A 15,456-nucleotide genomic window follows, 5' to 3' on the forward strand; every position below is an offset into this window, starting at 1 on the left:
TTCAGAATAAATTGATTTATTTTAGCAATAAAACTATTAACAATGCTTTTTATTAATTCAATGCATAAGTAAAGAATTAAGGCTGTCACGTTCAGTTGAAAATGTTAATTATTTCAATACTTAAGTACATATACTAAATGTGATGTGAGTCCATAAATTGTAACTAGGTACGTTTTCCGAATTTTATATTTGATACTTGTAAGTATAAAGAAAATATGAACTTTCGATATCATCGCTAAAGCATCTCAACTGTCCAAAACAACGCTCCTTTATTAGACGCTACCTTATGTTTATGGTTCAAAAGAATTCTATTCGTATTATAGTCGATCTATAGATAAAATATTCAACAATCTCCAAATAGGCAATATTTTATGCTGCGTTCTTAGTAAGCTAATTGTTCGCTGCCGACTGAGTTAGCGTGTGCCGTGTTTTAAGTTATCTAGTTCATTTAATATACTGACCACCTCCTCAATCTAAACGGTACCGCAACAACTTGATATCCTGAATAATAAATAAGGCAGCCTTTAAACTGATTTACCTGGGTATCTATTTCTAAAATTTGTCGTCATTATGGCAAGTCTATATAAATCTACGCATCGTATTAATAACGTAAGGTAAAATGTAACAGTGAAATCACGTGATCATCTTAGGCCTTCTAAGTAACCTAAAGGTCTAACCATTGCACTAGTGCTTGAACATCTCGCAAACTTTGCACTAAATATAACTAGAGTAAATTTGGTCCATAAAAACTACATTAAAATAGTGCAATAACAGTAATAAACTTTACATTATGTGACTCCACAATACTCTTGGGATTCGTTCTCACTTATTAGATAACTATTATAGCACAATATGCCACGATATGCCAAAATAATTGACGAGGGGAAATTATGGCTTCACAGTATGTCAACCAACATTTTGGCATACCGTTTACAACCAAAATTATCACTAAATTAAATTACACCAAAACTTTGACACGTAAATCATGTAAAAATAAAACATGTTATGTATATTTTTTACAGCTCATATAACCTTACAACAAAATTGACTTACGCTAAATAAAGCGATGGTAAATTCTTATAAGTGCACTATTGGAATCAGCTTAGTCGTGGAATTAGTTCGTAGTTTTAATAATGCAGTAGGATCTTAGATTATATTCTTTAATACTAACAACAAAGCTATCTTTACGTTGTACTTTTGAGTATTTATCGTATTGCTGTGTATTTTTGTATTGAAATGTCTACAATAAGTATATATAGAGAAGATACAGTAGTTTTAGCTGTGACTCTTTTATTAATCATTGATAGCACACACAACCCATCATCAAGATAGATAAAAAAACGAATTAATTAGGATTCGCGTCACGTGACGTCTAGAAGCATGACTTTCACAAGGCGCAATTCCATTCTTCACCTAGATTACTCTGCTTATAAATTTTGCTGAAGAAGAAATTTTATTAGTTAAGCTTAGATTAATTATAAATAGCAATTACAGTTAAAAATAAGTATACTTATATAAAAAATATGCTTTTATAAGTGAAAGTCGAGTGACTTGCATGATTACAGGAATATTCTTAGCAGAGATCGGAATGTAAGTTTATATTTAGTATTAATTAAATACTAGAAAAAGCTGGGAAAAAACTTTGCCAATAGTAAGAACTACTTACTGAAACTATGACTAGAAGTAGGTATATTAATAAAACCTAAACTAGAAATACAATTGAAGCTTATAATATTAGTATAGATCACTGTTAAATAAACCCTTGCATTATACTTCATAACCATTAGATATCTTTATCAAATAATACATTTTAGGCATTCGACCCATGAATAGAAGTCAGGAATAACATTTTCTTTGTACCAGAAAATACTATAAAAATAACATTGATGAATTTAAGATTTGTAATCTTATTCAAATCATGATTATACGATTATGAGCTTTGATTTAGAACGGTATATAACCCTATTCTGCACCATAGTTGGCTATCGTTGACATGACATCCGCAATAACTGTCTTCAAGTTATCACTCAAATCGTTTCGTGTATCCAGAAACTTCTTTAGCGACTCATCCACTTTAGCTTCTTTATAATCCGAAGCTATATCGCCTTTCTTCGAAGTTATATCTAGAAACGCTAGCAAATTTTCTGCAACTTCCACTGGCATTTTCGCACAGTTAGTACCCATAAGTACGGACACGTGCTTACCGATTTCCGACTTTACTAGCTGGGAGATAAAGCTCGTTTCGTAGTCGAAGTCTGGCGTGGTTGGTGTTTTTGGCTTGAGTGATTCGATGGCGAGTAGAGTGAGAGCGACGATGGCCTCGTTCTGCATGAGTGAGTGAGACGCAACTAGCATGTTCACTATGCACGCTATGCAGCCTTCCACCTGAAAAGGAAAAATATTGCGTGAGTTGATTATATAGAAACGTCTCATTTCCTCACTCAGTCCTTTCTGTTTGGGATAATCTCCACATTTTCATACATTGTGTAAAAATGGATTGATAAGATGAGCTAGCCATATGTTTTAGCAGTACTAAATTTATATCCAGAAGCTAAAGCCATTTATCCGGCTCGAAGGAGCAATAGATACCTACTTAATACCGGTTCGCATACAAATAAGCTGAATAGATAAACTAAACCATAGGTATAGTGGTGTGATGTTGATCAGTAACAACACCGCCATCTAGTGAAGACCATGGCAAACACACCGCTGTACGAACTTCCAGCGCGCAGTTGTTTGACGTAAGTAAAATGAGACAAAACCACCCCCTGCCATTGGTGCGCTTTACGTCTCTCGCCCGCTATTACTAACTAACTATCTTGAAGATTTTTGTATCATCTGCATATATAATAGATGATCTGAATGCACCAGAACCCCTCCAATATCATTGATATACAATGTAAACAGTAAAGGTCCTAAATGAAATCCTTGGGGGAAACCAGATGGAATAGTAAGAAAACTAGACTCAAAACCCTTGATCAATACAGCCTGACTACGATTACGGATGTAGGATTCAATCCATCGCAAGAATAGCGGGCGAGAGACGTAACGCGCACCAATGGCAGTGCGCGGTTTTGTCTCATTCTACTTACGCCAAGCAGCTGCGTGCCTGGCCAGACCTCGGGAGCTTCGTGCAGGTAATGGACCAATGAGAGGGGATTGCAGGCTGCTGACTATAGCAGCCTGCAATCCCCTCTCATTGGTCCATTACCTGCACGAAGCTCCCGAGGTCTGGCCAGGCTGCTGACTATAGCAGCCTGCAATCCCCTCTCATTGGTCCATTACCTGCACGAAGCTCCCGAGGTCTGGCCAGGCACGCAGCTGCTTGGCGTAAGTAGAATGAGACAAAACCGCGCACTGCCATTGGTGCGCGTTACGTCTCTCGCCCGCTATTCTTGCGATGGATTGAATCCTACATCCGTAATCGTAGTCAGGCTGTATTGATCAAGGGTTTTGAGTCTAGTTTTCTTACTATTCCATCTGGTTTCCCCCAAGGATTTCATTTAGGACCTTTACTGTTTACATTGTATATCAATGATATTGGAGGGGTTCTGGTGCATTCAGATCATCTATTATATATGCAGATGATACAAAAATCTTCAAGATAGTTAAAAAAGTTACTGACTGTCTGCAGCGTGATCTGAGTGCTCTTACATAATACTGCCAGTCGAACCAACTACTTCTGAATGCTTTCTAAATATTCGCCAATCACATTAAAGACACTCCTCACCCTCTCTCTCATTGGTCCATTACCTGCACCATGTTCCCGAGCTGGCGGCCGGCGCGCAGTTGCTTGACGCAGGCGGCGAGTAGGCGGGGCGCCTCGCCCGCCGCGCCCGCGCACTCCGCCGCGCCCCACCCGCTGATGGCCGCCAGGGCCGCCCCGTCTGACGCTCATATACATACTGCTGTGAGCTAGTTTTATGTTTTTAGCAGCCCTAAATCTAGAAGTCAAACGAATTATCCGGCTCGAAGGACCAATAGATACCTACCTAATACCGGTTCGCTTACGAATAAGCTGAATGGATAAACCAAACCATAGGTATAGTGGTGTGATGTTGATCAGTAACAACACCGCCATCTAGTGAAGACCATGGCATACACACCGCTGTACGAACTTCCAGCGCGCAGTTGTTTGACGTAAGTAAAATGAGCTGCCATTGGTGCGCTTTACGTCTCTCGCCCGCTATTCGTCTATAGCAGCCTGCAATCCCCTCTCATTGGTCCATTACCTGCTCGAAGTTCCCGAGCTGGCGCCCGGCGCGCAGTTGCTTGACGTAAGTAAAATGAGACAAAACCGCCCACACCCATTGGTGCGCTTTACGTCTCTCGCCCGCTATTCGCCAACCACATTAAAGACACTCCTCACCTTCTATCATTGGTCCATTACCTGCACTATGTTCCCGAGCTGGCGGCCGGCGCGCAGTTGCTTGACGCAGGCGGCGAGCAGGCGGGGCGCCTCGCCCGCCGCGCCCGCGCACTCCGCCGCGCCCCACCCGCTGACGGCCGCCAGGGCCGCCCCGTCTGATGCTCATATACATAGGCCACGTTCAGATGACAAGCGCTCAACGCGCGTTTTGGTAACGCGCGTTTACAACTACATACATTTTATTCCGCGCGACGCACGTTAGCATGTGTACAGCCTGAATAAAATGTATGTAGTTGTAAACGCGCGTTACCAAAACGCGCGTTGAGCGCTTGTCATCTGAACGTGGCCATACTGCTATGAGCTAGCTTTATGTTTTTAGCAGCCCTAAATCTAGAAGTCAAGCCAATTATCCGGCTCGAAGGACCAATAGATAAACCAAACCATAGGTACAACGGTGTGATGTTGATCAGTAACGACACCGCCATCTAGTGAAGACCATGGCAAACACACCGCTGTACGAACTTCCAGCGCGCAGTTGTTTGACGTAAGTAAAATGAGCTGCCATTGGTGCGCGTTACGTCTGTCGCTCGATATTCGTCTATAGCAGCCTGCCATCCTCTCTCATTGGTCCATTACCTGCACGAAGTTCCCGAGCTGGCGGCCGGCGCGCAGTTGCTTGACGCAGGCGGCGAGCAGGCGGGGCGCCTCGCCCGCCGCGCCCGCGTACTCCGCCGCGCCCCACCCGCTGATGGCTGAGAGGGCTGCCGGGTCGCTAGCTACGAGGCGGGCCACTGAGTCTGGAAATTTATGAATGAATTTTGTTAAATGGCGCAAGGTAACGATTTCAAAAATATACAGCACTAGCTGTTCCCGCGCCTTAAAAAGTTTTCCCGTGGGAATTCCGGGATAAAAAGTAGCCTATGTTCTTTCCCAGGGTCTAGACAGACAGACAGACACAGTTACTTTCGAATTTATAATAATATAATATTATAATATAATATAGTTAGGATATTTCGCGAATTTCCAATGATGTTCAGCATGACTCCCTGAAACAACCCCCTTTCTGCTTAGTTTACGACTTTTATAACAATTTATCTTTATTTAATTTGGCTTACATTTTTTGTCTGTGGTACCTAATAGTCGAAGAAAACACACACATACACCACATTCACTTCACTTCGCTATCATACGTCCTCTATTCGCTCTTGAAACCTCTGCTGTGTGAAGCATTAAAACATTCAGTATGACTGACCTTGTCCTGCAACGAGCAGCCTGACGGCAGCCAGCACCTTGTAGGCCACGTGTTGCGGGCGAATGCTCGGCAACGCAGATATGAGGAGCGGCGCCGCCCGTCCTGAGAACATTACACTGGATGTCAATAACATGTGGTAGCAAATGGATAGAGATAGTCCAAAATTGTAAGGATTAGCATAGACTGAAGGACCTACCTATCTTTATCGCTAAGAAGAAAACGAAATGACATCATCACAATCACAATCCATCACGTTCCTACTGGGGTACGGGTGTCCTTCCAATGTAGGAAGGATTTAAAATGGGATAGATTACATATTCCCGACAAATAAAAACACTCTTTGATTCGACTCGTTGATCCCATGTTTCCCAAAGAAACAGACTCTCATAAACCACATTTCTTTTTCGGAAATGTACTTTTAATTTTGGTTTATTAGCAATGTATCTTACACCCCTGTTCTTTTTTTACCGTTTCCGAATTGGTGTGATAGTGAAATTTACTTTGAATATCGGCACAATCCATCACGTCCCTACTGGGGTACGGGTGTCCTTCCAATGTAGGAAGGATTTAAAATGGGATAGATTACATATTCCCGACAAATAAAACCACATGAGCTCTTTGATTCGACTCGTTGATCCCATGTTTCCCAAAGAAACAGACTCTCATAAACCACATTTCTTTTTCGGAAATGTACTTTTAATTTTGGTTTATTAGCAATGTATCTTACACCCCTGTTCTTTTTTTACCGTTTCCGAATTGGTGTGATAGTGAAATTTACTTTGAATATCGGTACCTGACAACAGGAACATCATTCATAAAAGCCACCCTATTATTGACTAAAGTTACCATGTAGCGCGGCGGTCCTCTTGTTGCACGCTGTAGTTGTGATGTAGTTATATTACCATGTAGCGCGGCGGTCCTCTTGTTGCACGCTGTAGTTGTGATGTAGTTATATTACCATGTAGCGCGGCGGTCCTCTTGTTGCACGCTGTAGTTGTGATGTAGTTATATTACCATGTAGCGCGGCGGTCCTCTTGTTGCACGCTGTAGTTGTGATGTAGTTATATTACCATGTAGCGCGGCGGTCCTCTTGTTGCACGCTGTAGTTGTGATGTAGTTATATTACCATGTAGCGCGGCGGTCCTCTTGTTGCACGCTGTAGTTGTGATGTAGTTATATTACCATGTAGCGCGGCGGTCCTCTTGTTGCACGCTGTAGTTGTGATGTAGTTATATTACCATGTAGCGCGGCGGTCCTCTTGTTGCACGCTGTAGTTGTGATGTAGTTATATTACCATGTAGCGCGGCGGTCCTCTTGTTGCACGCTGTAGTTGTGATGTAGTTATATTACCATGTATCGCGGCGGTCCTCTTGTTGCACGCTGTAGTTGTGATGTAGTTGACGACCGAATGGCGCAGTGGTTAGTGACCCTGACTACTGAGCCGAAGGTCCCGGGTTCGATTCCCGGCTGGGGCAGATATTTGTTTAAAGACAGATATTTGTACTCGGGTCTTGGGTGTTGATATTTATATTTAGTATCTATCTATCTATGTATTTGTGTAGATATATCAGCTGTCCGTCACCCATAACCCAGGTTCTGCCTAGCTTGGGGTCGGATGGCCGTTTGTGAGATGTGCCCACATATTTATTTATTTATATTACCATGTAGCGCGGCGGCCCTCTTGTTCTGCTCCGGCACGGCCAGGTTCCGTATGGCGGAGGCGGCCGCGTGCTGGATCCTCACCGCCGTGCCGAGCTCCACGGCGCACGACTCTTGTTGCACGCTGTAGTTGTGATGTGTGGAGAATATGTCTGGAAATTAACATTTTACAGTTTTAAACCCTATTGTGCGAAATGTATAGGGATGATAATAATTTGTGTAACTTAATTTTGGATTTTACGACAGTATTTTAACATCTTCTTTACTGCGTAACTAAAAAGAATTGACTTCGTGCACTAGTTATTACGAACTAGCTTTTCCAAGAGAGCTTTGCAATGTCTAAGGTTTCCTTGTAGGAATTTTGGGATAAAAAATAGTCTATAGCACTCAAATCTCATCTTCAAATGAATTGTTGCACATAATTCCTATAGAATAGGTATGATCTATCAAACACCCAAAACCTCTTAACCGAACCCTCACCAAGCAATTTATCCGCGATGCCCTCCTCCATCATCTGTATGCAGTACTGGTCCTTCCGTGCGAAGTTCCCGACGGCCAACACTGCGGCGGCGAGCAGCCGGCTGTCGGTGGACGAAAGCCATTTCACGGCGGTGCGGTACACGGGGCCCCGGCCTGACGCGTAGAGGCGGTCCATGGCTTCGTCTGTGGGGGTTATGGGGTGAAATAGTAGTGGGAGGAGGAAAATGTGTGTTAAACAATAATGGGTTACGAAAGGAACTATAAAGTATTTATTATGCAGAAGTACACATCAACTTGAACTCAAACACATTTGGTTCAGATTTGTGGTGAATGCCTATAAAAAACTTGTAGAATCTGTGCCATATTGCAAATTGGTGAAAACATTACATTGGTCTCAATAATGACATTATACTCTCAAACATTACAGGTCTCACCTCCAGTCAACACAATGATGATCAGATCGCAGGCCTGCTTCATGATGGCCTCCACCTCCGCATCCTCGGTGGTGAGGTCCCCGACCGCGCGCCGCCCCACCAGCACCTCCAGCCGTGAACACACCAGCTCCACCCCGCCTTGCTCCGCTATTAGTGTCTTTACTGCATCTGGAATGTGTTAGTATAGTGAAACTTTCAGTACTTATACTTATACACATAATTTTGACAGTACAGAATAATACAGGAAAATTTTCATCATACACTACATAGAATATGGTCTCTTCTTATTTTTAGCATCCTGCAGGGCGATCACGAACAATATAGAATTGAATGCGAGTGCGACTATTGTCAACTTGAAAGTACTTTCGCACACTTTTTACCTATAGAATTGACAGTTGTCGCACTCGCATTTGATTCTATATGTTAGCTCTGTTTTTCGTGATCACCCTGCAGGTGACAAATGCTGGGTTGGGTTTGTCACCCCTCACCATGGAGAAAGGAATAGTCAGTCAGATTAGTTGTCACCAGATCTATAAAGTATAGTAAATATGTCACTCAAGGATCACTCTTTTAATATGCTAATAGAATTTTCATATGTTGTCTTATTTAAAACATATTTACTGATCTTACCATGCTCAGCTTGCATGTGCAAGTGATCCAAACAGAGCTCAGTGATTTCAATATTAGTAGACTCCTTCAATATACTCAGCACTGCCGAGTTTATGTCATCACTGAACTGATGCTCATGGAGATTGTCATTGATAACACTGAGCAGCATCACAACTGTGGTCACCAGGCTGTCACTCATGTCATCTTTACTCAACTCAGAAACTAGAATTCTGTGGATCAGCTCTACAACACCATTCTCCAAAACCAACTCACACATTTCTTTCCCCCCAATAGTAAAATTAAGTAGAATTTTACTGACTAACAGTTTTATGTCTTCAGAACCTTCCATAGAGTTTTCTATAGTTTTCTGCAACAGTGCCACTAGAATTGGCACCCCATTGCATTCAATGATAGTTTGTCTGCCGTTGTCACAATCAAAACACAGGTTCCCCAGAGCTCTGCAGCTCTGCTTGACTAGTTCAAGTCTCTCACTCGTTATGTCCTTCTTTAAAAGATTAAGTATAGGTACAATAGTTTCTTTGTGTGCATAGCTTTCCCGTTTCTCTTCACACTTGGAGAGCTCAGCTATGGCTTGCACAGACAGAAGAACAATCTCTGGGTCGCTGCTGTTTACGAGGGATTTGATGCATGAAGAGACGTCGTAGTCATAGTCCTTGCCTGTCTTGATGATATCATTCAACTTGGCTTTCAACTCTTTCATATTGGTTATGTTTTGTATGACCAGTGTTTCTAATGATATCGATTTTTTCGCTGTAGCCCCTGTAAGTTGAGGAGTTAGCAATTAGACATTGTAAACATTTTGTAAGTCTTCTTATGCACTATATGAATTTATGAATAAAGAAAACAGTACCTTCCATTTTCCCGTAATTATTGCACAGTGTAAGGGCGAAAATCAATGTAATTTCATAATAAGCCACCAACAAGTACCTAGCCTATGAGGCGACCTATATACACGTTCGTCGTAAATAAACTATAATAACTTTAGTGAAACATAAATTAAATTTAAATGAAAATTGGTGTATGCAACTATGAAATTGAAAAACGATTGATTTGATTACTTGACATTTGACTGACAGTTTATTACACAAATTTGACGAGTCAAGTGACAGTGATAGTTAACAGATTAAAAAGTGCGGTCCATAGACACAAGGCGTATATATATATCTATAAAGCTGCGTACACACCGGGCCAACGAAGGCCAACGAACGGGTTTCGTTGGCCTTCGTTGGTTCAATCTGGACGGCTTAGCGAATGCCAACGATCGCTCGTTGGCCTGTGCCGGCGATCCGAAGCGTGGCGGCAACATCAAAGAAATCGAGCTATTTGAACAAACTCTGTTTGGACGGTCGCCGAAGGCCAACGAACGAACGCTCAGTTGAAGCACGTGGGCGTAGCGTGTAGACGTCCAATTTGATTATAACTTGGATATTTCCTCCCATTTAGATCATGCAGAAAAACAAAGAATGGAGTAACGGCGATAATAATGATGTTATCGTCGTCCATGATTAAATTGCGAATGAAAGAGAAAAAGAACTGGAATCCAGTGCCAACGAACGTTCGTTCGAGCACTAATTGTATTTGGACGTATTAACGAACTCCAACGAACATGCGGAGCCAACGCTAGCGAACGATAAATATCCTTCGTTGGCCCGGTGTGTACGCAGCTTAAGGCGTCGTCTACACTGCACTATAGAGAAGTATATGTTCCTTGCTGAGTTGTTGCACTGTAACCTTAATGGACGTGTACCTATGCTGTAATGTGGTGGATTACACCCACAATAGCGGTCGGAACGAGATGGCTTTCTTTAATGGCCTGTAAAACGTACTGCGATTTTGATAAGCACGGCCTGGCCGGGAACAGCTTTAAATGATTTTTACTAATTATGAAGTAACAAAGGATTCCTCAAAACTTAATATTTTTCGAGAATTTAAAAAAAAAAAAATCTGAATTTCATGTTGTTCAAAATGATCTGCCCGAGTCACTCTTGTCTCTTTCGGCTTAATATTTTACTTCACTAAAAACTTTCAAATCAAACTTTTTTTTATTTTGATCTCTGGTCAGGGAAAATTTCTGAAATGGTCAGGGAAAAGTCAGGGAATTTTTTGGAGGATTCTGAGTGGACACCCTGATTTAGTAAAAGTTGTAACTTAATTTGTAAAACGAATGCTGGAATTTGTAAAGAATTTATTCAAAACTTACTTACTTACTTATTCCCAATCTCCGCTGGGGAGCAAAGGGCCGAAGTGAAGCGCCGCCATTCTTTACGATCTTGGGCCAGCTCAGAGACATCCTCCCAAGACATCCCCGCCTGGCCCATTTCTTTTTTCACAGAGCGCTGCCATGTCTCTCGCGGTCTGCCGAGTCTTCGTTTACCGCCCTCGGGGTGCCATGTCAGTGCTTCCTTTGGGACGTCTTCAGTACGCCTGAGAACGTGTCCTATCCATCTCCATTTGCGTTCTTTTACGGTTTCTGCTACAGGTTTTTGATGTGTTCTGCGCCAAAGTTCCTCGTTGGAGACAAAGTCAAACCAACGAATCCCTAGGATATTGCGTAAGCATCTGTTTACGAAAACCTGTAGCTTGTTCGTGGTTTGAACCGTTTTCTTCCAAGTTTCGCAACCGTAGAGGAGAACGGTCTTTACGCACGCGTTGAACAGGCGGATCTTGGTTTGGAGACGGAATGCGGAAGACCTCCACACTGGGCTTAACATGGCAAAAGCTCCACGGGCTTTGTTAATGCGGTTCCCGATATCCTCGTCAGTTCCACCATTTGGTGTGATTTTGCTTCCCAGGTAGGTGAAGGTGTCAACATCTTCAATTGGTTGGCCGTTGATTTTAAATGGAGTACGGTCCGCAGTCATTACTCGCATTGACTTTGTCTTTTCTCTGTTGACATGCATGCCCACTCGGTTACCCAAATGGACGAGGTCATTGAGTTTCCTTTGTATATCAGCGCTATTTTCGGAGAAAAGACAAAGATCGTCCGCAAAAGCGAGATACTCCAGAGATGTTCCATCGGACCAATCCAGACCTCCTTTGCCATTCTGCTCCATCATATCCAAAATTACCTCGGTAATCATGATGAAGAGTAGTGGGGATAACATGCAGCCCTGCTTGACGCCAATATTGGGGCTTATTGGTTCGCTCAGCTTCCCTTCGTGGATTACTTGGCAAGTGTAGCCATTGTAGGCTTCCTTAATAAGGTTTCGCATTTTATTCGGAACGTGAAAATATTTCAGCGTATCCCAAATAGCTGACTGGTGTACCCTATCAAAAGCCTTCTCAAAATCCACAAATGTCAGGAAAAGGGCCTTTTGCCACTCTGTTGATGCTTCCAGAATTATGCGGAGTGTGTTTATTTGGTCCGTGCAATTTCTTCCCCTTCGGAATCCTGCCTGTTCACTCCTAAGATGTGCATCTACCCGGTTTTGGATTCTGTAGAGGATGATGGCATTCAGTATCTTGGACACTATAGGCAGTAAAGTGATCCCTCGCCAGTTTTTGCAGTCACTTAGGTCACCCTTCTTTGGGAGTTTGACGATTGCCCCCTTTTTCCACTCCTCGGGTATCTTTTCTGTCTCCCAAATCTTTTCGAGGACTGGTTTCAGAATGCCTACTGTTGCAAGCGGATCGGCTTTGAGCATTTCCGCTGAAATATTATCGAGTCCTGGTGCCTTGTGACTCTTGAGCTTCTTGACCGCAGCTAATATTTCAGCTATGGAAGGTGGACTAGCGTCGAACTCTATATTCTGAGTGTGCCTCGCGCAGTTCAGCTCGGCTTCTACCCCATCGTGTTGGTCGACTCTGAGTAACTCCTGAAAGTACTCCTTCCATCTTCGCAATACTTCGCCAGGCTCACACAGTAGCTTTCCTGTCTTATCTTTAACAGGGCGAGAGGGTTTTCTTGGTTTCCGCGTGATTTCTTTTATGACTTGGTAGAGTGTACGGGTATCTCCCTTGTACGCTGCATCTTCGGCTTTTCTGGCCAAGTCATCTCCCCACTTTCTTTTATCACGTCGTACTCCCCGTTTCACTTTTCTCTCCATGTCCCTGTACTGCGCCGCAGACGTGTTCCCGTGCAGCAGAGATTTGGCTTCTTTTCGCGCATCTATTAGTTGCCATGTTTCAGCTGTGATCCAAGGTTTGGTAGTTTTCCTTGTAGTGCCAAGAATAGTGTGTCCGGCTTCGAGATATCCCTCCTTGACCTTGCCCCACATAACATCTAGAGAATCCTCTTCATCGAAGTTGAGGTTCCTCAGGTTTTCTCGCACCGCTTCGCCGTATCGTTCCCGGGTCTCATCATCCTGAAGTTTCGCTACGTCATATCTTCTGGGTTGAGTTTCAACTCTTCTATGAACAGCGGCAAGCTTCAGTCTGATTTTGCCCACTACTAGATGGTGGTCACTGCCAACGTCAGCCCCTCTCTTGTTCCGTACATCTAGTAGTGAGCTCCTCCAGGTCTTGCTGATCGTGATGTGGTCGATCTGGTTTTGTGTGCGTCCGTCTGGTGATACCCAAGTTACCTTGTGGCACTCCTTGTGAGGAAACAAGGTTCCACCGATGACTAGGCCATGCATCCCGCAAGTTTCAATGAAACGCTCGCCATTGTCATTCATGGTTCCAACACCGTGTTTCCCCATGATCATTTCTAAGCTGCTATTCTGGCTCCCTACTTTGGCATTTAAGTCTCCCATCAGTACTACAATGTCTTTCCTCTTTATTTCGCGAAGGATTTCGTCGAGTTGCAGGTAGAAGTGGTCTTTCTTTTCGCACTCAGTATCTTCTGTTGGGGCGTAGCATTGTATAATGGAGACATTCCTAGCTCTTGTTTTGAAACGCGCGGTAAGTATACGCTCTTTGATTGGTTTCCAGTTGAGAAGGCACTGCTTTGCAGACTTGTTTAGGAGAAGGGCTACTCCATATTCGTGCTTATCCTCTTCATTTGGTTTTCCAGAGTATAGCAGTGTATAGCCATCGCCCACAGTTTCTTCACCAAAACCATTCCAACGAGCTTCGCTGATGCCGAGAATGTCAAGACTGTACCGTCTGGCCTCCCGAAGAACTTCTTCAAGTTTTCCATCTCTGTGCATTGTCCTAACATTCCAGCATCCAATTCGGGTGTCCGTTTTCATGCCAAAGGTCGTCGTTTTTTTAGCGGTCCGGTTTTTTTCTTCGTCTTCGGTTTCTGTGATAATGGTGTTTCAGGTAGATGAGTTATCAGCCCGTCGTACCCTAGTATATTGGTGGGGCTGCCACCTCAAAGCCTTAAGACCGGCTCGGTTTAGTACGGGTAACCTTCCCTGTGAGTAGATCCTGTTTTAAGGCGCAGGATACTCGCCCTTTGCCCTTCTATCCTCGGCAACTACAGCACTAGGTGGCGGTCGCACCGAAGTGCGGCTGTAGCAGTATCCAGGGTGCACGGCGCGGACGTGGATAGAGCGGACTGGCCGGGTTCTGCTAGTTGGTAATTGTGTCCCGCCACTGACACAGCAGAAGGAATTCTGGTATTTTTTAGACAGTTCTGACCTCACAATCAGAGACTATCACCAGTCCATAACCCAGCTTCGCCATGCTGCGTGATCGGAATAAACACAGCATGTGGAAGAGTATATTGCAAAGAAACAAAAACTCAACCAACCCCATATTCAAAACTTATTCGACATTATTATGGTCCCTCAGATTTTTTTTTTTTTTAAATTCTCGAAAAATATTAAGTTTTGAGGAATCCTTTGTTACTTCATAATTAGTAAAAATCATTTAAAGCTGTTCCCGGCCAGGCCGTGCTTATCAAAATCGCAGTACGTTTTACAGGCCATTAAAGAAAGCCATCTCGTTCCGACCGCTATTGTGGGTGTAATCCACCACATTACAGCATAGGTACACGTCCATTAAGGTTACAGTGCAACAACTCAGCAAGGAACATATACTTCTCTATAGTGCAGTGTAGACGACGCCTTAAGCTGCGTACACACCGGGCCAACGAAGGATATTTATCGTTCGCTAGCGTTGGCTCCGCATGTTCGTTGGAGTTCGTTAATACGTCCAAATACAATTAGTGCTCGAACGAACGTTCGTTGGCACTGGATTCCAGTTCTTTTTCTCTTTCATTCGCAATTTAATCATGGACGACGATAACATCATTATTATCGCCGTTACTCCATTCTTTGTTTTTCTGCATGATCTAAATGGGAGGAAATATCCAAGTTATAATCAAATTGGACGTCTACACGCTACGCCCACGTGCTTCAACTGAGCGTTCGTTCGTTGGCCTTCGGCGACCGTCCAAACAGAGTTTGTTCAAATAGCTCGATTTCTTTGATGTTGCCGCCACGCTTCGGATCGCCGGCACAGGCCAACGAGCGATCGTTGGCATTCGCTAAGCCGTCCAGATTGAACCAACGAAGGCCAACGAAACCCGTTCGTTGGCCTTCGTTGGCCCGGTGTGTACGCAGCTTAAGGCGTCGTCTACACTGCACTATAGAGAAGTATATGTTCCTTGCTGAGTTGTTGCACTGTAACCTTAATGGACGTGTACCTATGCTGTAATGTGGTGGATTACACCCACAATAGCGGTCGGAACGAGATGGCTTTCTTTAATGGCCTGTAAAACGTACTGCGATTTTGATAAGCAC

At 43.4% G+C, this 15,456-nt stretch overlaps 1 protein-coding gene across 1 annotated transcript; it reads right to left on the reverse strand.

Annotated features, from left to right (window-relative positions):
* On the reverse strand, nt 1-9,904 carry LOC105382100 (rap1 GTPase-GDP dissociation stimulator 1-B). The gene is made up of 8 exons (XM_048629029.1): nt 9,675-9,904; nt 8,825-9,583; nt 8,195-8,362; nt 7,761-7,943; nt 7,283-7,432; nt 5,622-5,723; nt 5,006-5,166; nt 1-2,385 (listed from the first exon to the last, which is right to left on the reverse strand). The coding sequence occupies exons 1-8, from the start codon at nt 9,679-9,681 to the stop codon at nt 1,963-1,965; spliced, it is 1,953 nt and encodes a 650-aa protein (XP_048484986.1). The 5' UTR covers nt 9,682-9,904; the 3' UTR covers nt 1-1,962.
* Between the last annotated feature and the right edge of the window lie 5,552 nt (nt 9,905-15,456).

Source organism: Plutella xylostella, chromosome 22, assembly GCF_932276165.1.
Source record: "Plutella xylostella chromosome 22, ilPluXylo3.1, whole genome shotgun sequence".
NCBI classification, from domain to species: Eukaryota; Metazoa; Arthropoda; class Insecta; order Lepidoptera; family Plutellidae; genus Plutella; species Plutella xylostella.